The sequence below is a fragment of the Equus caballus genome, chromosome 4 (assembly GCF_041296265.1).
Source record: "Equus caballus isolate H_3958 breed thoroughbred chromosome 4, TB-T2T, whole genome shotgun sequence".
Lineage (NCBI taxonomy): Eukaryota > Metazoa > Chordata > Mammalia > Perissodactyla > Equidae > Equus > Equus caballus.
In genome coordinates, this window is record NC_091687.1 from 15,570,301 (window position 1) to 15,593,826 (window position 23,526).

The following is a 23,526-nucleotide window of genomic DNA, read 5'->3' on the forward strand; positions in this document are numbered from 1 at the left end:
TTATCATAAAAAAAAAAAAAAAAAGAGGAATCCCACTCAGTCCCTATCTTTAAAGGAGCTTATAATCTAGTAGAGGAAATAACATAGTTATTTCCAGTCTAGTCCTAACATGGTTAACTCTAGCATCAGAGCAATATGAATAAAGTGCTCTGGGGTCTGGAGGAGGGAAAAATTGCATCCAAAGATTTAGTGGAAGAGGTGATACTTGAGCTGGGTGATAAAGCCCAACAGCCAAGTCTACTAGGGACAAACCAGGCGTCCAACAAAGTTTGGTTCATTAATCTGCTGCAATAAAGGAGAACCCCGGGGGATTCTGGGCTGCCTCTCATTATGAGAGTAGAAAGGGGATTTTGTAAGATTTGGGGATTGCAATGAATAATTCAAGGAGAGGAGAGGGGAAGTGAGACTCAGCTCTAGAGTGTTGCTTCCATGAAGTGCAGACAATTTAGTAATTGGATCTCAGTCATTTTTGTTCATGAGGTGGGGCCACAGAGCAGGCTAGAGAGGTTATTGCTAAGAAAGTAGTGACTGCGCAAAAGAAGGAGGCTGTTAGTACACTTTATAGCCAAGGTGAGACCTTGGGAGAAATATTGTTTTCTATTAACATTGCAGCTGGCCTCATCGGTGTCTGTTATGAGAGACTGAATACACAAATGGACAATGAGTAGACCCAATATAAAAATAGACCTCTGACCCACAACCTGCAGCAACCAGCCCAGGAAGACAGCTGCTGTAAGTTAGTTAGACTCAGGGGAAGTCAGATTGCTTTCTCTAGTGACAACCCAGGAAGCCACACCATAACTCCTGCAACAATCCAAATGAGCCAGATGACCAGGACTTGGTCAATAACTGACAACTTCCCCAATTTTTGTTTCCACTTCCTACTTAGCACCAATCAAAGACAGCCAAACACACTCCCCTAACCAATCACGAGGATGCCCCACTTCTAGTTGGCCCACCTCCAGCTTCCCCCGGCATACAACCCCCATCACGACACCCATGAGCCCCCCTTTTTCCACCATGAAGCTCTCCCATCCCTTGCCTGCCTTTGGGTCTGTGCCAAACCAAGTGACAGGGGCGACTTTCTCGCTATAGCCAACTCTGAACGCATAGCCTTTGCTTGTTCTCATTTGGTTGGTCCTCGTTTATTTCCAAAATTATCACCGTCTGATTATTAGTAGGCAGAATTTTACTTGAAGCCTGGTCTGTGAGTGTGGATTTGAAGAAGCCTGAGAAGAGTCAGCCGAGGGTCAGGTTGTGAGATAATAGAAAATACACATATTGGTCTCTCCCCCAGTTCCTGGCGCAGAACTCCTACATCCCTTGGAATTTCCTGGGCGGAAGTGTCTTTTTTTTTCTAATGAGGCAACTCTGGGTGGGTTCCTGGATGGTTCCTGGATGGGGGCTGGTCACCAGAAAGACCATAATTAGAAGCTTAGAACTTTCAGCACCACCCCCATCCTCCAGAGATGGTAGAGGGGTTGGAAATGGAGTTAATAAGTAATCACGTCTATGTGAGGAAGCCTCCATAAAGTCTCAATATTATGGGGTTCTAAGAGCTTCTGGGTTGGTGAACATGTGGAGGTGGTGGGAAGGTGGTTCACTGAGGAGAGAGCATGGAAGCTCTGTGCCCCTTCCCACATACCTTGTCCTAGGCATCTCTTCCATCTGGATGTTTATCTATATCCTTTATCATATCCTTGAATAATGAAGCGGTAAACAGTAAGTAAACTGCTTCTCTGAGTTCTGTGAGCCACTCTAGCAAATTAATCAAACCCAGGGAGGGGGTTGTGGGAATCTCTGATTGATCAGAAGCACAGGTGACAACCTGCACTTGAGATTGGCATCGGAAGTGGGGGGCAGGGCGACTTTGTGGGACTGAGTCCTTAACCTGTGGGATCTGACGCTATCTCCAGATAGACGGTGTCAGAACGGAGTTAAAGTGTAGGACTTTTGACTGGTGTCACAGAACTGCATCATGTGGGAAAAACTCTCACGCATCTGGTGTCAGAAGTGTTGTGAGTGTGGTGTATAGTGTGAGAGTAAAGGAGAAATACAGGAGTAGAGTGAGTTTTTCCTAAAACACAGGTTGAGGAAAGTTTTAGCAGTATTATTTACTGCATTACAGAGTGATAAGTATGGAAATGTACATTAGTGGAAGACCTTAAATATTAGGCCTCTGTTCTGTGAATGGTGGGAGAATAAGTACCAAATGCCCTGCATTATTTCTGTCTGTGAATGTAGTAAGCTAAATTATTGCAGAAGGTAGATTGAAGGGTCATTTCCTGCACTTCCGATTTCTGTGCCAAAGGGACTGGAATACCTAATACCTTTGGAGAATGCTAGAGACCAACTATTTCTTTGGTATCTGTACCAAATAGGGTCCAGTCAGGAGACAGAAACACGGTACAGGAAAGATTTACTATAAAGGATTATTAAGTATAAGGGGATTAGGTACAAGGGATTGGATAGTAAAAGTGAAGAGAACTGAAGAATCAAGAATTGTAAAAATAAGGAGCAGCTACTATTCTGAGAGCTGAGATAAAGTTCCCAGGGAATAAACCTCCCCACACCCCCAGGCTGAGATCCAGACTGTTGAAGAGAGCGTAGCTACAGCTCACTGAATTGCAGGGAAGTGCTGGCAGAACCTAGCGGAAGTCCGTCCTCTGGAATGCGGGGAAAGCTGTTCATGGGGAGGTGTCTTGCTGAAGCACTTGGATATAAAACTCCCCAAGGTGGGTGCTGGAGGAATCTGCTGGCAGCTGTGCACTGCAGACCGGATGCTGCAGAGAACCTGTACTGGAGAAGCTCCCTTGATGTAGGGAGGTGGGCCCTGCAGAGCCTCTCCTTCTGCAGATGCTTGCTGAGAGAGCTCACTAGAACCAGGCAGCAAAGCCCCTTCTTCCTGCACTCCCTCTCAGCAGCTTCTACTGGCAAAGCTTTATACTGGGCCACCTGGTAAAGGAGGAATGCTCAAAGGACCTGGCTCCATCCCACAGAGCAGGAAATGAGAGTGAATATGGAGCTGAGAGACCATACATTGGTACTGGCACAGGATCCAATACTTTAACTAAATCAGTTGAGACAAATATTGGCTTGCTTGGCATCAGTTTGCATGCTAATTGTGCTGTATGGTTTTTACTGGCAGCTTGGTTTAGTGGCAAAATGGCTGGCCTGCTGCCGCTGACTCCAATTTGCAGTCTGCTTTGGGCAAACCACCTAATTCTCTGGACCTCTTCTGTAAAAGGTGGCAGTTATCCCAGGTGACTGTTAAGGTTCTATGTTTTATTCTGATAGGGTCCAGACATGCTTGATGTTGCATTTCCACTTTCCTGACCTGTTTGTCTAAGGAAGGCCGGCATTGAAACAGAAGTCTTAGTAAAGGGCTTCGTGGTTGTGAAAATTAATAAAGAACTGCTTAACTAAAATTGGAGTAGGGAGAGCCTGTAGAGGGAACTCTCATGCCCTACCACTCAGCGTCAGTTACCCCAAATGGAAAAAAACTACCTTGCATCTCCAGCAGGAAGTTAGCTACTACTCTGCTACACCAGCAGGAGGAAGGAAGGTTTTCTTCTTGCCTGGCAACAAGCCCAGCCAATGGCAAACATCACAGTTCAGTCAATGAGGAGTCGCTGCCACCCTGAACTCTTACTCTCTTCCAAAGAACTTGCCTTTAGAACAGCTCCTCTCAGCTCCCACTTTTTCTCTGTACAAGCAAGCTCCCCTTCTTTGTTCTCTGGACTTGCCTGTGGTGTGTGTAGTTTGTAGGTCCCAAATTGCAATTCTTTTGCTGTTCCTAAATAAACTCATTTTTCTGGTAAAATAACTGGCTATTTTATTTTAAAGTTGACATTAAGTGGTGTCAGAAAGTGGGATCCCAAGTAGGCGGCCCCTGAGAGATGACAACCCCTGGAATCGAGTGAGGTACCTTCCCTGAGCCCCTTGTGCTCATTGCTTCCATGAGTTGCCACCAACTTTCAGTTTGGTAAGTCTCCTCTTGGATTCTGAGCTCCAGTCTCCTTGCATTTTGAGCTTTCTGACTTTATTTGGGATCATGAAAGGCTTTGTCTTTTCTCGTTCAAGGCTTCATCCTTGGTGTCAAGGTTTCATCCTCGGGGATCAATCGGTTATTTTCTTCAGAAGTGTACTGAAACTTTAGTAAAGTTCCTTTTGGAATAGGGCTAGCTAGGAATTTTCTTTTGTCCTGGGAAAAATTTGAGAAATGGGATCGCAGTCATCTAAATGCTCTAAGGGCAGCCCTCCTTCAGGGACCTCAGCCAGTTTTATGTTAAAAAACTATGGTCCCTTTTCATGCACGTTTTTAACTAAATGTACTGAGTTAACTAAAAATGATTTAGAACACCAACGGCCATTGTGGAGAATTTTCCATCTCTCCAAACTTGATTTTCTCGGAACTAAATTAGAAAGACGCAGCTCTAAAATTAAACAGACTGAATGGGATGCCTATTTTAAATGATACCTTTGGACTTCTAAACATATTCAGGACTCTGAAATTGCCTCTCTGCAAAATGCTGTTATCTAAATTAACCAAGACAACCAAACAAACAAGAGAACAAAATGGCTTCCACTGAAGCCTCATGTTCCCCTTCCTCTGCTCCTTTGTCTCAAGCTCTGCCCCTGACGCCATCCTCCTCTTTCCCTTCTGCACCACCTCCACCTTCTCTGTACCCTCCCCTTCTCCGTTTTAATTCTCTTGCCAAACTTCTCTTCTCTGAACCTGTCCCTGCCCTCTCTTCTTCTGAATCTATTAGAATCTGCCTCTTTAAAGTTAAGCCCTCTGAGGATCTAAATAAACCCCAAATCTCATATGTTCCCTGGACTAAAGCAGAATTGTGTTAAGAATTTTCCAAAAGCAACCGAAGACCCCATAGATTTGCTGATGAATTTAACATAGTTGTTCAGACCTACTATCTGTGGTTTTTGGATTTCTAGCAACTAATCCACATGCTTGTTGGTGAAGGTCAGGCCCAACATTGGATGAAACTGGCATCCTGAAAGGGATTTAGGAAAAGAAACCTCTAACTTTTGGAAAGATGCTAGAATATTCGCTGGAAATCTCCACTGAGCAATCACAATAGCTTTTCCCAAGCCTGTTGATTGGAACAAAATTCAGGCTTGCACATGAAAGCCTGAGGAACCTGTTTATGACTATTATAGTTGGCTTCAGATTGCTTTTAAAGAAAATTCTGGCCTCCCTATGGATGTTAAATCCACTGAGTAAAATCACTGTTAAATCCACTGGGCTGAACCAGGACCTTTCCCTTCTAGTAGAAAGGACCAGGATGGAATGGGAGACTGTGTCCACTCCAGATTTGGTGACTATATCAGACCAGCTCATTGGACCCTAGATGATTCAATTGAAAGGAAGACCACAAAAATACTTTATTTTCAAATTCAACAAATGGAGGCTCCTGGATAGAACCAGAAATTTTCTGGTTTCTGCTATTATTGTGAAAAGCCAGAGCATTTGAAGAGACACTGACTGAAGCATAAGCACTCCAGGGGTTTTCAGCTCTCTAATCACTCTTTCCAGTGCCTTCCTAATCTCCAGGGACAGGGCTCCAAGGAACCACAGGAGCTTTTCCCAATCCTTCTCCTTAATCAACTTGTGGAAACCACTCTCCAGATTGGGAATGAATCTCTCCCTGTACTTATTAAGACTGGAGCCATGCTCTGGTGTCCAGCCCCACTGTTATTAAACAGCCCTTGCCTTGGAGTACTGAAACCGTTCAGATAGTGGGGTCTCAAACAAAGCCCACTGGTCCTGTCTCTAAACCCATCCCCTTTTGTTTAGGCCATTTGAGAGATACTCACTCTTTTCTCCTTAGTTCTTCTGCTCCTATTCATTTATTGGGCCAAGATTTCTTAGAAAAATATCATGCTGGAATTTCTTTTTCCCAAAACAGGGGAATAATTCTAGAACTTGACAGCAGCAACCAAAATGGCCAACTAGGTGAATTAAATGACCCTTCAACATCTTCTATTTACTCTGTCTCTGATTACAGTGAAGCTAATTCCAAGGACACTAGTCGTTTGTCCCTATTAGACCAGCTACCACCGTCTTTATGGGCAAAATACACAACTGATATTGACAGTATCCACAGTGCACCTCCAATTAAGATCCAAATAGACCCCCAAAGCCTCTTCCCAGAATTAATCAATACCCTATAAATAAAGAGGCCCTCCAGGGCATTAAGCTGATAATAGAGGACTACAAGGTCCAAGGCCTTGTCCCCTGCACTAGTCCCTGTAATACTCCTATTTTCTCCTTAAAAATACCCACTGGCCGAGGATGAAGTTTTGTCCAGGCCCTCTGAGCAATAAATAACGTTGTCATCCCTCAACACCCTATTGTTTCTAATCCTTATACACTCCAGGCATCCATCCCAACTGAGGGCAAATTCTTTACTGTAACTGATTTATGCAGTGTATTCTTTAGCATTCCACTTGATGAAGGTAGCCAATACCTTTTTGCTTTCACTTGGAAAGGAAAACAATTCACCTGGACGGTAATGCCTCAGGGTTTTACGGAAAGTCTTTCTTATTCCTCACATATCTTAAAGGCTGATCTGGATGATATGAAGTTTCCTAGAGGCTCTACTTTGTTGCATATGTGCACTATTTGCTGCTTTGCTCTCCCTCCCAAGCCTCCTCACAGGAAGACAGCATCCACTTGCTAAAGCTTTTAGCCTTAAAGGGACACAAGGTCACCAAGAAAAAATTGCAGTTTGTGCAAACCCAGGTTTGGTATTTAGAGCATCTGATATAGAAATAAGGGCTACACCTAGATCCAGACAGTCATCATAGTGTCCTGAGTTTCTCAAAAGCCCAAACTAAACATCAGTTGTGAGGTTTTCTCAGGTTAGATGGCTATTGTCAAAATTGTATTCCAAATTTCTCTCTTTTGGCCAAACCTCTGTGTGTTTTATTAAAGAACAACAACCCTGATCCAATTTTATGGGGAGAACCAGATGATGTAGCCTTTAAAGCCTTAAAGGAGCATTTAATGAACCCCCCTGCCCTTGGGCATCCCATTATCAGATTCCCTTTCTCCTTTCTATATATGAAAAGGAAGGGATTGCCCTTGGGGTGCTCACTCAAAAACACGGGGACACCGTTGACCCATATATGGCCATCAACTGGACCCTGTGGCAGGGGATAACCCCCCTTGCCTTGGAGACATTACTGCCACTGCCCTTCTGTTTAACGCCACCAAGAAGATCATTGTGGGATCCCCTTTAGCCCTTTTTGTACCTCACGCTGTGGAAGCCCTCCTGAATTCAGACCACACTCAACGTATTTCAGCCAGTTCCCTCACCTATAAAATCCTTTTGTTAACTGCTCCTGACATAAGTCTTTTATGTTGTAATAACCTTGACCTTGCTACTTTTCTCCCCACCGTTATGGATGGAGTCCCTCACAACTGCTTAAAGCTGACAGATCACTTCCTGACTTCTTGTGATGATCTGTAGGAAACTACTTTGGTAATGCTGACTTCTCATGGTTCAAGGATGGTTCTTATTTAAAAGATGACAATGGCAAATATTGTGCTGGATGTGCAACAGCAACATCTTTTGATGTAATCGAAGCAGCGTCTTTGCCTTTGGCTACAACAGCCCAACAAGCTGAATTATACGCAATCACGTGGGCCAGCACTGTAGCCAAGGACAAAACTGCCAACATTTACTGATAGTAGATATACTTTCAGAGTAGATCATGATTTTGGAATGTTGTGGAAACAATGTAGTTTCCTTATTTCCAGCAGAAATAAAATTAAAGATGGCTCCTATGTTCAGGAATTATGGGTGCTAAACTTTTACCTACCATTTTAGCTATTATTAAGATCTTGAGACATTCTGAGCTTGACCCTCTGGAAGCTGAAGGGAATCACCTTGTTGATACTCCTGCCATGAATGCTACTCTTAAAGGAACCAAGAGCAGCCAAACCTCTGTCATGATTCAAAGGGATATTTCCCCAAATGATAACTTAGTAAATTGGCTAGAGAAGCTCAACAATCAGCCTCAGAAAAAGAAAAACAAGATTAGAAATTCAGCAATTGTTGGTTTGACAAAAAGAGAAAGCTCTGGTTTGGAGCAAATAACAACCCAGTGCTACCGGAGTCTGTGAAGTTCCCATTGCTAACCTCTGCACATGCCTTGAATCATTGGTCCACTGATAAAATGGTAACAGTTATGCACCAGTACTGGCGGGGAAATATTAGTAAGCCTGCAAAAAGTGCCCATTTTGCTTATCATACCTATCCAAAACATAATTCAGGAAAACCTGCCTGTATTGTTCCCAGATACTTTAAATTTCTCAGTGGACCATTTGAGGTTTGGCAAATGGATTTCATATGGCTTCTCCTGTCTCATGAATATAAATATCTTTGGTTATGGTCTGCATGTTTTCTCACTGGACTGAAGCTTTCCTTTGTAGATAGGTCACTGTTTCTTCTGTGGCTAAAATTCTGTTAGAAAAGACTATCCCTATCCGGGGAACCCCCCTCGAACTTCATAGTCACTAGGGAACTCATTCCACTGGTCAAGTACTTGGACAGGCCTGTGCTGTTTGGCTGGTTCTGCAGCATTTTCACTGTGGTTATCATTCTCAATCCTCTAGACTGGTCAAATGCACTAATGACATTATTAAGACTCCATTGGTGAACTTTGTAGAAACCCTCCAGATACCCTGGCCAAATCACTGCCCCCAGTTCTTCTAAATTTTAGGTCTACCCCCTCTGAGGCTCATAAACTCTCACCTTTTGAGATAACTACAGGATGCCCCATGCACTTGGCTTCTGCTTCTTTTGATCCACAGATAACAAAGGGAGATATGCTTCAATATGGTAAAGGCCTAATTGCTTCTGTTGAAAATAACGATGTTTCAGGAGCAATCTTTTCACAGTGCGCTCCCAGGAGATGAAAACCCCAAAACACCACACTGCAACCTGGAGATTTTGTCTACTGGAAAAGATACCTCCCAAAGGACTCTCTCCAGCCTCCCTGGAAGGGCCCCTGTCAGATATTACTGACTAACCCTTGTGCTGCCAAAGTCCAGGGAGTGGACACTTAAATTCACGTGTTGCACATAAAGAAGGCTTCTAACCCTGACTGGACCTGCATACCATCTGGTGACCTGAAATTAAAGATTTCCAGGAATTGAAGCAGGCAGCATTTGAAGGAGACAGCTTTCCCAAGATGACTGGATTCAGGTCTGTAATCTCTTTTTTCACTGTTGCTTCTTACTTTATTTTCTCCCTCTCTTTCTTGGAAAGACAATGCCCTTGTCTGCGTTTCCAAATCTATTGTGAAAGGGGGAAACCTCTCTGATTGTCAGACCTGTCATCAGAAGCCTGGATCTGTCCAAGACAGTAATGACTGCTTATTCACCCTATAAGTAATTTTGCCAGAATTCCAAATGTACGTTTAAATTGTTCCACGGGCCCATTTTATAAATTAGGGTAGTAAGCCCACCTAACCTCATTCCTTGCTTCAATCTAACCCAACCCTGGGTTGGGGAAATGAGATCTTTCAAATATCCATATAAGAAACTGTGTGGGACAGCCACTGTAAATCAGGCCATTTTTAAGCTCACTGACATACACATATATTTAGGTAGCCGTTTGATAATATAGTATCTGAGCCTTGGTTGAATGATGCTAAAGCCTCTATACCAATGAATGGGTCCATAGATTAACATTTATGCAGGAGGCTTGTGCATACCTCCTGGCTATATCTATATATGGAGATTTCGGTAATGGTCTTAATACTTGGGCAACACATTGCCTTGATAGCTAGAGGATAAAAGGACAGTGTCCCCTTGTTGTATTCACTGTTCTAGTCTCTCTTCACAACAAAACAGAAGCCTCTCATTGGTCTGTCCCTTTAAACTTCTGTACTCACTTTAAATGAGAACTTCCAGGAGGTGCATGTGATTCTGGGTTTGCCTCTGCAGGGAGAGCTTTCTTTCCATGGATTGGAGTAAGTGCCAATAAACAAATGACCAGAAATCTCTCCCTAACATTAGGAAAGTTGGCCTATTCCACAAGTCAAAGCAGTTTCACCTCAGCAACAACTGCTTGACTCATTGGCTAAAATAGTTTTGGATAATCATATAGCCTTTGATTATGTACTTGCTGAGCAAGGAGTTGTCTGTGTGATAACATACACCTCTTGTTGTACATGCATAAATGGCTCTGGAGAAGTACAAACCCAATTACATAAAATTCAGGAACAAGGACAATGGCTACAGCAAATTTCATGTGACGATCCATGGTCTTTTGATCTATTTAGCTGGTTACCCTTAGGTCTGGGCTCCTGGTTTAGAGCCATCATACAAACTGGGTTTAAGTTGTTTTTAATTCTGCTCTGTATACTTGTTAAGTTCTGTACCTGCTGGATGTTGAACCTTTGTAAAAATGACTTGCCTAATAAGGTGATGTTAGCTGGGTACTTCAAGATGATTTCCAACACTTATGACCTTGACAAAATACAGACTTTGAATAAGAAATCCCTGAGAGTTCTCCCTAATACCCTTTTTTGTTACTCACTGTGGCATCAAGAGGTTTACCATCTGTGCACTTTCCCTCTAAGGTGGGACAGGATACCCAGGGAAGTTCTTTCCTGGTACTGAGGGATAAAGGTTAGTGAAGTCAGAAAACCTGACTCTGGACCAGCAATGCTTTCAGAGAAAGATCTTGATCAAAAGGGAAAATGTGGAAATTAATAAAGGAAACCTCAACTAAAATTGTAGTCAGGAAGGCCTGTAGAGGGAGCTCTCATTCCCTACCACTATTTGTCAATTGCCCCAAACAGGGAGGGACATACCTTGCAACTCCAACAGGAAGTTGGCTACTACTTTACTACCCCAGCAGGAGGAAGGTTTTCTTTTTCCCTGGTGACAAGCCTAGCCTATGGAAAATGCCCCAGCTCGGCCAATGACTAGCCATCACCACCCTACACTCTTACTCTCCTCCAGTGAACTTTCATTTAGAACAGCCCCTCCCAATTCCCTTTTTGTTCTCTGGACTTGCTTGTGGTTCCCTATAGTTTGCGTGTCCCAAATAAACTTATTTTGCTAGTAAAATAACTGGCTATTTCATTTTAAAGTTGACACTGCAGCGGTGGGAACGAAGAAGCAAAATGAGAAAAAGAAAGGAGTGGCCCCTGCACGCCCCGCCCTCCCCTTGCCACCGGCACCACCCCTCCTGCAAGGCCCCGCCTTCACCTCCCCACAGGCCCCACCCCTTTCCACCTGCTCTTCCCTCCGCTTGCCTCTAGCCCCGCCCCCACCGGCCCCGCCCCTCCCCTTCCCACCAGCCCCACCCTCCTCCTCCTGCCGGCCACGCCCTCCGTTTCCCATCGGCCTGAGCTTGGCCTCCTGAGCGCGAGGTAGGCTGGGAAGTGGCTGTCCTAAGGATGGCGGCAGAATTGAAAAGCTGTAGCCGCTCTCGCGGCCCTGAGGGGCAGGGGGCGTGCTGGGGGCGGGGCAGACGCACTCTCGCTCCCTCTATAGCCCGTGGGGCGGGATAGAAGCGGCTCTGCCGCCGTGAAGGGGAGGGGCAGAAAGGGGGCGTTCCCGGCCGCCCTGAAGGGTTGGGGGCGGGGCGTGCGGGCTGGGAGGGGGCGGGGCGTGCGCGCGGGGCGTGGCGGAGGCGTGGCCGCGCCCTCGGCCCGGAAGTGCGGGGTGCGGGGCGCGGGGCACCGACGGCCCCTGGCGGCCGCGGGTGGAGATTGCGGCCGGGCGGGCGGCGCTGGAGCAGCGGCAGCGGCGGCGGCCGCGGGGCCCGGCGAGCATGTAGCGGCTGCGGGCGACGTGGGGCTCCCGGGGCGGGGCGGGCCGGGCCGCGGGGGCGGCTCGCAGCGACATGGAAGAGGAAGGCAAGAAGGGCAAGAAGGTGAGCGTGCGTGGGCGCGTCCTCACCGGCGGGAGGCGGGCTGGACCCCAGGGCGAGGCGGGCGGAGGGGCCAGGGCTCGGGGGGGACAGGGGAGGATCCCTCGGGACCTCCTTTCCGTCTGCTGCTGTGGGGCGCAGGGAGGTCCGGCTTGGAGAGGTCCAGGGAAGGGAGGTCTGATTTGAGGAGGCCCGGCGTGGAGAGGCCTGGGACGGGGAGGCCCGGCGTGGGGAGGTCCGGGGGCGCACACGGTTGGAGGTGACCGTGGCGGGCGGGCTGAGGTCCCTGGGCGGACGGCGCACGGTAAGGCCCGGGACAGGGCCGCGGGAGTCGGTCTCCGCGGATGGGATAGGAGGCGAGCCCCTGGACAATGGGCTTAGGTGGTCCCGCCGGCCCGGCGGGCGGGGGAGGAAGGAGCCACGCCTTTCCGCCCCTTCCGGTCAGTGACTCTCCCCAGACCCAGGCTCGCCACATGGCCTTTCCTTCGGGTCAGTGACCAGGGGCTGCAGAGGAGCTGGCCCCGGTTAGGGCCCGGAAAGTTTTGCACGGTTGGTATCTTAGAGACAATGGGGTGTAAGCTTAATGTGGAAACAGTTGCCGCTTAGTTGGCTTAAATTTTTTGATGTCAAGTAAAAGCAAAAGCTGTGCTTCGCTGTACAGCCAGTTCACGGGTTGAGTTTTGCCCTACCTAGTAGCAGCTGAGTGATTTTAATGACGTTACATTTGGCACTTGGATTTCGGACGTAGTTCAAGACAACGCTCCTTAGTTTATGTAGTTTTAAGAATGTGGCTTTAATTAAAGGTTAGAGTAGTTGATAAACTCAGCATTGTAAGGAGACTGAAATAACCACTTGGGATAAGCTACCATTAAAATGGAAAATGGGTTTCCATGAAATGCATGTGTTTCAGATACAGTCTTTATGTCTTACCTGTCGTTTTCGTTTTAATAAGTGTGTGTGTGCACTTTTAAGCACAAGTTTAAAACAGACCTTGATAAATCCTATGATTTTACCACCCTCCGCTCTTCAGAGCCAGCTATGTCCTCCAATGACGATTACTCATCACCTTGTTTCACAAGGTGCCCCATTTAAAAAAGGTCATGTTTGAAATCACGTATAGCTGGGTGGTCTTCTGGGGATTGTGTGGTGCTGCCTCTCTCACTTTCTTTGCTCGTTGTTTTGTTACATTATGGACATGCATGTCTAATTTAAGTGCTATATCTGTTGCAGTTACCTACAAAGATAGTTTAAGTCTGGAAACAGCCTAAGAAGGTGATTCAGCCTGCAAGCATTGGACTGCAGAGGGATGCTGCCCACCATAAGGGGGGAAAGCTGAGTTTGATGTTTCTACTAAAGCTGGTAGAAGCCTCCAGAAGATCTTCAGTCAATTCCATCCTTCCCTGTCGCAGACAGACAGGTGGGCCAGGGCCCTTAGAGGAGATGACCTGTCCCCAGTGCTCTTGGCTGCCAGCATTCAAGAGAATTGCTAGCTCACTCCCAGCAAAGCACCGGTCCTAGCCACACAGCATCTTCCACAGTCAGGCCAAATGGTGCCTGGTAGGAAGAGTCATTCCTTTCAAGTGGGTGCTAACCTGTCTGATGGAGAAGGATGGGATTGACTGAATTTCTTCTAGAGCATTCTGCCAGCTTTGGTAGAAACGTTAAAACATTCAGTAATATTGAGAGAGACAGAGAGAAGCAGTAAGACATTTCTGAGGTTTTGGAGTAGAAGTGAAAAAACCGGTAAAACTGAAGAATTTTGGAGTTGGGGGCAGTGGAAAGATTTAGGCGTAGAAAAGGTTAATGATGAATTTCATTGTCTCTATTAGAGGAGACAGTTGCTACCTCTTATCAGTTGTTACCTCATTGCCTGAGCCTGGAGTTTTGTGTTGTCTCTATATGCTGTCACTGCCCCAGCTCATTTTCCCACAGGCAGGCCAGACAGAGAGCTCTGGGGCATGGCTTCTTATCCAGGCCATAACTTAGCACAGTGTACCGGTTGCTCTCGGCCAATTGCGAGCTGGCAGACCTTCCTGCTCTGCTCCCTAGTCAATGTCAGGTCACTTCCAACTCGTGAAATTTGGTACTTAAGTTGTTCTCATTACCTATTTTAGAGATACCTATTTTCAAACTTATATACAAATTCAAGCTAAAATAGCAGAAGTAATGACAATAGTTTTATAAAAGTACAGTTTAGACATTTAAATTCTCTTTCCAGGTTAGCGCTGTCAAAAAATGCCGATTTAGACCTTTAAAAATGTGGATTGGTGAGCTTTTTCTGGTCTTCAGACATTTGTCTTGGTGTTTGTCAAGCAGTTATTCAGGCTTGTTCTCACGTGGCCTATTTCCTCAAGGTAGGAATCAGTGAGCTGCCAGAGAACCAGTAGACCAGAGTGGATCTCATATAAAGTGGCCCCAGGTACAGCCCTGTTCTTTCTCAGGCTACCCTGGCACATATGATGAGGGTGATTTGACCCCCCTGTAATGTCCCGTGGAAGGCGCTGGGTGATAGGGATGCAGGAGGAGCCAGTGGGGAGATGGGTAGGTCCTGGTACTTCTGGGCGATGAGTGTGTGGACATAGAAGTCCACTGGCTGCTAGAGGTGTGGGGCTTGGGGAGTAGGAATGACCACAGGGTCACTCTCCTGCCTGGATGTCCCCAGAGTGACTAGTACCTTTCAGACCACAAGTCCTGATTTGGAGTTGGGAGAATGAGACTGCCTTCTTACAAAATAGACCCAAGTTGTGTGTATTTTGACACTATTCTGTTAGGATGTGCTTTCTTTTTATAAGAAACTTAGGTGTGCACTTGAGTTGGAATGTGCGCATTTTTAGAAAAACAGTTGACTCAGGTGAGCGTGTCAGACTGTGAGAAGCCACGGCCATGGGAGGTCACCATTGGGCCTCAACCCCATTTGGGTCCTGGCTTCTGCTGCTGTTAGGTCATAGGTCATACTACTGGTGGCTATGATTTCAACCTGAACAAAGTTAGATATTTTTACATCGATCTACTTTATTTGCATTCTTTAGCTGAAAAAAAAAAAGTTTATAAGTTACTCTGGAAATGTATGACTGGATATTGAATGATAATTAGGAATTATTAACTTTGTTGCGTGTGTAATCTTCATAATATGTTTTGTCAAGTTATGATCTGATAGCCGTAGATACTGAGATGTTTATAGGTGAAATACTATGATTTCTGAGATTTGTTTTACTCAAACTAGAAAAAAAAGAGGAGAGAGAGCTGAATGCTTTGGCAGTGAATATTCATTATTCTGTCTACTTCTGTGAAATTTTGAGAGTTTCCATATAAAAAGGGAGAAGAGCTCCTAGGTTATCAGCTCATGTACCTGCCAAATCATCCTTCAGCCAGTGTCTTTGAGGAGCTGGCAGCTTGGGCTGGACCTGCACCTTTAAAACTTTTGTAACTCCAGCCATCAGGCAGCTACACCTTTTCCATTACTGTGTGCATGTGTGTGTAAGTGTTTATAGCTGGAAAGAAAGTTTAAAGAAATGGTGCTTGTTCCAAGCAATGCACTCTGATTTTTTTATGTCGTTCTTTTTTTTTTCATTAAAATAACTGCTGGTTATCACCTACTAAATTGCTTTTATAACTAAGTTGATTCTGTGGCTGTCACAGCTGTAACATGGGTTAACAAAGTGAATTGGGCCTCTGTACCTTGTTATGTCTTTCCTCTCAGATAGTTGTCAAGTGATTCTTGTGGGGCAATGTGGCACCCCGGGGTGAGGAGGCGGGAAGACCAGGGCAGGAGGTGCCTGCTGGAGACCATAGGTCAGACGAGTCCAGAATGACCGGCAAATGTGAGGCTCATTCCTCTCTGATTTGGAGAGTTACTATTTACATAGTATCATGCGTTTATTAATCTTCAACATTAGGAGCTGTAGAGGCCGCGCCCAGATTCTGTTACCCACTGACCATGACAGTGTCGATTGAGAAAGTGCATCAGAATCTTGTAGTGCTTGTCTGTTACTGCTCTGACCATCATCGAGAGGAAGGTAGCGAACAGGGAAACGTTTCTCTTAGCAGTGGTACTGATTGGGGGGCTGCTTTGAAGCGGGAAGGGCCGTCCGCATTTTGCCCCATGAAGTAAGGGACAAGTGCCTATTGTACCCAATGGTTTTTGTCGCTGCAGTTAACTGTTGGTCTTAATGTTTCTTCATTTCTGTTAGCAGTAATAACCCAGCTTGCCCGTCCTGATCCCCACTCTGCTGTGAGTTAACAGCCACAGTTAAGTACTGTAGATTTAGCTGATGGACATGAAATCATCCTATTTATTTATCTGAGTGCCTATTACATGCTTAGTATAGTGAGAAGAAGGGCTGAGGACGCTGTATTTTGTTTGAAGAGTAAGCTGCTCACGTAACATTAGAGAATGAGAGAGGGTCAGTGCCATGATGTCAGGAGAGACCTGGGTGGGTGTCAGCTAATTCCCTGTGGAGGACCGTGTACGTAACGTTCAGAAGCAGGAGGGGTGGAGGCCAAGGCCTCACAGTGCTGGGAGGGCTGGGGGCGCGGTGGGGGAGTTTGGGTTTAGTCCTGCGTGCAGCTGAAGCCACTGGAGGTTCTCGGTTATTCCTTTAAGAACCGTTCATTGGCACGGACTGTGTGCCAGGCGCAGATGCTCGGGAGACAGGTGAGTCAGATGTGCTCTGTGGCCACAGGGCTTGAAGCAGAGCTCAGAGGACAGATGAGGGTGGAACTTTAGGAAGTGAGCTTTGAGAAGAGTGAATAAGAAAACCTTTTTGTTATGAAGACATCAAGTAGAAGCATAGAGAAAATCTTGTAATGACATCCCTATGCCCCAGCTTCAAACATCGTCACTGCATGGGCAGCTCGTTTGAGGTACAGTTTTTCCTCATCCACCCCTGCTCCCCCGGTGTTGTGGGCTGAACCATGTGCCCCCCAAATTCATATGTTGAAGCCCTAACCCCAGGCACCTCAGAGGGGCTCTGAGATATGGCCTTTAAAAACATGATTTAGGTTAAATGCAGTCACTTAGGGTGGGTCCTGATCCAGTCTGACTGGGGTCCTTATGAGAAGAGGAAATCAGGGCACAGACATGCACAGAGGGACGACCACGTGAGGACACAGGGCGAAGACAGCCGTCTGCATGCCACGGAGAGAGGCCTCAAGAGGAGTCGGCCCTGCTGACACCTTGATCTCTGACTTCCAGCCTCCAGAACTGTGAGGAATAAATGTCTTGCTTGAGCTGCCTGGTCTGTGGTGTTTGTTAAGGCAGACAAAGCAGGTTATTCTGAAGCAAATCCTGGTTGTCAGACTGATGTGACAGGAGTCTAGTTCAGTGGCCCTGTGCTCGGACCACGTGGTGGGAATCGCTTTCAACCTAGCCCAGTGGTTCTGAGGACCTGGTCTCAGCTGTTGCGCCAGACATGGATAAGCTATTCAGAGCAGCGGGACGACCCACACTGCACTCTGTGTGGGCCACAAACCGCACTCTCTGTGGCCTGTGGCCCGTGATGGGCTTTGAGCCTTAGGTCTGCAGTGGGGGAGTGGACTGAGCCTCGTGTCATCTTTGCACAGCTTCTGTGTCATTGCTCTACATTGACACTTTCTGCTGCTCAGCTTGCTCTTTCTTATTCCTCAATCCGAGAACAGCGGCTCTTCTTGAAATACGACACTAAGTTTTGATGATTATGCAGTTGTAAGGGAGTTTAGAGTTGGATTTGTCACTTTAGTAGAAAGAAAAAGGAAATTTCTTCCTTAGCTCTGTGCCAGTGCCAAAAATGTTACAGTTTTTCCTTCTAAGTGTACCTGTTCAGTAGCAGTTTTTTGTTGGATTGTCTTAAGAATTAGGGCATTTGATCACAGGCGTGCAGTGAAAATAATCCTCTTTAATAAGTGCCGTAGGAAGTTGGAATTTGGGCTTTTGTTCAAGGCTTAGGATGGTGAACTGCAGTGTGTATCTTGTAACCTAGGAGGTGGAAAGAATAGTTGAATTCTGAACGTGTGAGAACAATGGTGAGCCCGACCCTGTTGTGTCCCTGTTCTTAAGGAAAACCCGGTGTGGGAGTAACCCATTTGCGGTAGGAGATGCCGTTTCCCTATGTTGTTACTTGTGACTCTGAGAAGAAAAAGAGAGAAACTTTTATTATTTGAATCTTTATTATCCATTCCATAGTTTAAAATCCCGTGTTAGTTTTTTCCAAAAATCGAATATGCTTCCTGTGTGTGTTGCCATGAACTCCGCAGTCAGCTGTGATGTAGAATATTCTGTTTTCCTCTTGCTATTTACATGGTGGGGATATAGGTGATTAATTTAATGCCTTAGGGCAGACCTACATGTCAGGTATGTTACCCTGCATGTCACATGTCAGGAAATGTTCCAGGTCTGACCGTGTCTAATTGTTGTATTACCACGTAGACACGTCACTCTAAACAGCTCTTACATTTTATGTCTGTGGTACACATGGTAGCTGAAGCAGACCTGTCCATTGTACATCTGATGTCAGGCCCATTTCAGGCTCTGTTCTAAGCCCTCTTTCTGCTAATATTGTGCATCTTCAGCTCCCCTCTTTGGAAGAGGTGTATACAGCGACTGTCTGCTTTTTCCAGCCTTCCCACCTAGCGTTTTATTATGAAAATTTTTTAATACACTGGAGTTGAAAGAACTTTACAGCATATATCCGTACACTTACCACCTAGATTCTACCATTAATGGGTGCTATACTTGTTTTATCGCATTTCTAGCCATCTATTCATCCCTCTACCCATCCAGCAACCCATCTTATTTTTCTGATGCATTTCACGATAAATTGCAGGCATCAGTTCATTTTGATCTAAACATTTCATCATGTTTATCGTTAACTAGGCTTCAAGATTTGTTTTCTTTTGCTGTAAAACTGATAGGCAGTGAAATATACACGTTTAAGGTACATTTGCTAAATTTTGACAAATGCATACCCCTGTGTAACCCAAGCCCCTGCCAAGAAATAGAACACTGCCATCACTCAGAAATTTCCCTTGTGCCTCTTAGGATGTCCCTTTCCGAGGCAACCACTGTTCTGATTTTTTTTCCCACTGTAGATTAGTTCTGTCTAGATTGGCTTTATCTGCTCTAGAACTCCATACAAATGGATTTGTACAGCATATATTCTTTTGTGTAAAGTTCCCTTTACTCACATAAGGTTTTTGAGACTCATCCATGTATCCAGTGTTGCCTGTATCAGTTACTCGTGAGTAGTATTCTATTGTATGTATGTACCACAGTTTGTTTTTTCATTCACCTCTTGTTGGACATTTGGATTCTTTCTAGTTTTTGAATTATTATGAAAAGCTTCTATGAACAGTTGTGAGCAAGTCATTGCATGAACATATGTCATTTCTCTTGGGTAAATACCTAATGATGGAATTGTCAGGTTGTACGGTAATTGTACATTAAACTTTATAAGACACCACCAAGCTGTTCCCTACTGAAATTTTGTCAGCTAATTCTATCAGTTATTGAGAGAGGGGGTGTTAAAATCTCCAGTTCTTGTTTTGGATTTGTTTGTTTCTCCTTGTAGTTTTGTTAGTTTTGGTTCCATATATATATATATATATATATATATTCTTTCTTTTTTCTTTTGAGGAAGATTAACTGTGAGCTAACATCCGCCACCAGTCCTCCTCTTTTTGCTGAGGAAGATTGGCCCTGAGCTAACATCCATGCCTGTCTTCCTCCACTTTATATGTGGGACACCTACTGTAGCATGGCTTGATAAGTGGTGTTTAGGTCTGCACCCGGGATCTGAATTGGGGAACCCCGGGCCGCTGAACTGGAGTGTGTGAACTTAACTGCTGCTCCACTGCACCAGCCCCCTGGTTTTATGTATTTTTGAAGCTCTGTTCTTAAGTAGATACACATTTGGGATCATTTTGTCTTGTTGAAATGGTTCTTTTTCATTGTGAAATGACCATCTTTATTTCTGGTAATATTCCTTGTCTTGAAGGAAGAATATCAAACTTTGTCTGATATTGGTATAGCCACACCAGCTTTCTTGTGCTGCGTGCTTGCATGGCGTGTCTTTCGGTATGTCTATGGCTTTGCATTTAAACTGTACCCTTTATAAACAGCATATGGTTTATACGCTTTTATGTCTTCCTTTTTTATCTGGTCTGACAACTTTGTCTTTTGATCCTGCCATTCACGCTTAATGTGACTGTTGACATGACTCTGTCTGTCTGCCATGGGGCTCTTGTTTTCTAATTCTCCTCTTTGTGCTTTCTTCCTGTGTTCCTCCTTTTCTGTCTTCTTTCAGGCTGAGTATTTTTAGTATTCCGTTCTCTTGCTAAGTGCTCTTAGCCGGATCTCCTCTAGCAGTTACAACACGCCTCCTCAACTTGTCACAGACTGCTGTCAATTAACGTTGTGCCATTTCTGGTCTAACGTAAGATCTCAGCAGTAGCATTCCATTTCTACTTCTTCCTGTCGTTTGCAGAATTTTGACATACAGTTTATTTCTATACATGTAATATTATATTATTTTTGCTTTATTTTTTTTTTGCTTACTTTTTTGGTGAGGAAGATTGACCCTGAGCCAACATCTGTTGCCCATCTTCCTCTTTTTGTTTGAGGGAGATTGTCCCTGAGCTAACATCTGTGCCAGTCTTCCTCTGTTTTGTATGTGAGATGCTGCTACAGCATGGCTTGTTGAGCAGTGTGTAGGTCCATGCCTAGAATCTGAACCCTGGGCCACTGAAGCGGGGCGTGTGAACTTGACCACTGTGCCACTAGATGGCCCTCTTTTTGCTTTAAACAACTGATTTTTCACCTTTTTCTATTGAAATAATTTTAAATTTACATAAAAGTTGCAGAAATAGTACAAAGAGCAGCCATATACCTCTACCCAGGTTCCGATTGTTAATGTTTCTGAACTGTTTAAGAATAAATTGCACCTTTGGTATGTTATTTCCTCAGTACATGGGCCCTCCAGCCTCACCTCACTAAGACCTTGCAATCAGGAAAGTAACATCAATCCAATGTTAGCGTCACTTCAGGAACCCCACCCACAGTTGCTGATTGATGTCTGTTTACCCCATTCCTGGTGATGCTGCCTGTGGTCACTTGCCAGGTTTCTCCATTTTAAAGTTCTCATTTAATCTTATTTCACTCAGGAGACTGTAATCCTTTACTATCATCATTTCTTTTGAAGCTCAAATTGTCCAAAACTCAGCCAGTAGGAGCCACGAACGGCTCTGGTGTCTTTTCATTTTTAATTGTGGTGAAAATCCCATAACATACAGTTTACCATCCTAATCATTTTAAAGTGTGCAGTTCGGTCATGTTAAGCACATTCACACTGTTGTGTACCTGGTGTCTTTTGACAAGTCCCCGTTCTTTGAGCTCTTGCTTCCATCTCCTGCAAGATTTTTCAGGCTCCTCTGATGCTTCCTGGCCCAGCCCTGTACCAGACATTGTCCAGGGAGCCCTGGTTTCTCTCAGTGGAAATGGTATTTAGAAACCAAGATCTGGTCGGTAAATGTGCTCAGTGCTGCTAGGGTATTGGTACTTTTAGGTCCAAGAGTTCATGATCTTGATCTGTGAGAGGGTTATTCTGATACAGTCTATTATGGGAATAGGAACCTCTTTTGGGGTATTTTTTATGGACAGTATTTTTTGGAGAGCTCTCATTTCTGCATGGATAGTTTCTTTATTCCTATTTAGGGCTGAGTGGCATTTTCTCCTGTGGTCATGTGATTCATTTAAGCAGTAGCCTGTCTGTGGACTGTTAGCTTGTCGTTTTGCTCTGACAGAAAAACGCAGTGATGAGCTTTTCACTAACCTTTCACAGGTGTGCAAATATAGCTATAGGATTAAGTACTGAAAGCGCAGTTGCCAGGAAAGCTTATGTACTTTTGTAATTCTAGTAGATATTGACAAATTGTTTTATATAGTTGTACCAGTTTTTATCCCTAACCGCAATTTATGATGAGAGCGCGTTTTCAAATATCCTAGACCACTTAGCCCAACCAAACTGTTGAATATTTGCCAAGCTCATAGATGCAAATGGTGTTCGCTAATAGTTTTGGGATTTTATTTTCCAAAATGAACTTAAATTCTTTTCTCTTTTTACTAAAAAATACGTTTATATCTCAGAAAATACAGCAAAATTTATTCAAGGAAAAATCATGAGAAAAATCTGACCCTCTAGAAACAGCTATTATTAGAATTCTTCAGATTGCTTTCCTGTGTGTGTATACTTTTCTGTGTTGGCGTACACGGTCTGAGTCCCTTGGTATCATTTATTTCAAACACTTGGTGCCCACTGGGTACAGTGCTTTCTGGGGAGCTGTTACTGCCTTCCCGAATCTCCCTCACCATCTAGTGGGGTGGGGGGTCTTACTGCTGTGAGGTTGAGAGATCTGGGTGCTGCGTTAGAAGGGGCCGGGGGCAACGGGTCAGGATGTGCACTGTGCAAAGTGAGCAGATTCTCCAAATGCTCCACCCCCCCCGCCCCTGCGTCATATGGTCCTTTTATTGCTGGAGAAGCAGAGCTCACACTGCCTGCCCCTGCTGGGCTGCTCCTCTGCTGACCAGCATAGGTTTCCGTAGCTATGTCTGGCACGTGTAGAGGCAAGCAGGAGATGGAGCACGCCTTCGAAGTAACATTAGGAATGGAGTTATTTAGCTTGGAAGGAGGTTGAGAAGTCAGCATAATCTGATTATGGATGTCCCTCCCCAAGATTCTGTTGTGTTTTAATACTTGTTATAAAGAAACATCTGTGGACCCCACTTCTGGGGTCACCGACCTGTGTCTATATAAAGTGCTCTCGTAAGGTTACTCCCAGAGCTGTCATTTTGTTGAAATTACCAGAGGCAGAAAAACCTGTCGCAGCACGTCCTGTTAGCGGTATTTCATCTCCTGGTATATGCAGGAAAGACGACATTCCACATCCAGGAATTGCCCAGAGTACCAAGTACCTACGTGGGAAGTCCTCATTTCCAGAGCTCTTCCCATGTGTCTGGATCCTCCACATCATCACAGACTTGGGGTTGGCTCCCCAGTGCCACCTCTGTTGTAGTGAGAGGGCATGGTTTGACCTTTACAGAAAAGGTCCTTGGAACCTTTTTCAAAAGGCCCTCTGCCTGCCTTGTCTCCTTGAGTGTCCACCTTCAGCAGTGGAATGTCGTTTCTAACCTCCCTGTCTTCCATTTTTGGATCTCAGACATAGAGGGCTAAGAGGATTGTACGTATGATTGGTTCCTGCCAGGCCTCCCTGGGGCTCTCTGATTCTTTTATTTATTCATTTATCTGCTCACTTTCTTTGATCTTTCATCCCCACTGCTCTTTCTTGCCCTTCTTTCATTGACAGCCATCCTAACCTATTTAATGGGGGTTCTTTTGTTAGTGTGTGTTCTTGTAAAATGTATGTTATTTTGATGTCTGGTTCTTTTTTCTTTGAAGTAATTTCAAACTTACAGAAAAACTGCAAGAATAACACGAGGAACTCCCATGTACCCTTAGCAGGATCAGCGCTCAGGTGCTGTCCGCTGTGGAAGCAGTGTTGCATGTGCGCTGCCCGCCCCTTGCTCTCAGCAGCTGCTCAGGGTCTGTGTGCACACCTCCTGTTGGCCATGCCAGTCCTTCCC

The 23,526-nt window shown here is 45.1% G+C and overlaps 1 protein-coding gene across 2 annotated transcripts in view; it reads left to right on the plus strand.

Moving 5' to 3' along the window:
- The first annotated feature begins 11,726 nt into the window (after positions 1-11,726).
- CCM2 (CCM2 scaffold protein) overlaps positions 11,727-23,526 on the plus strand; it is a 50,330-nt gene continuing 38,530 nt past the window's right edge. Inside the window, exon 1 of one of the 2 annotated variants that reach the window (XM_070265562.1) lies at positions 11,727-11,918. In XM_070265562.1, coding sequence (XP_070121663.1) covers positions 11,889-11,918 — 30 coding nt within the window. In that variant the 5' untranslated portion in view covers positions 11,727-11,888. The remainder of the gene's footprint in view (positions 11,919-23,526) is intronic. The other variant, XM_070265563.1, reaches the window with a different exon arrangement.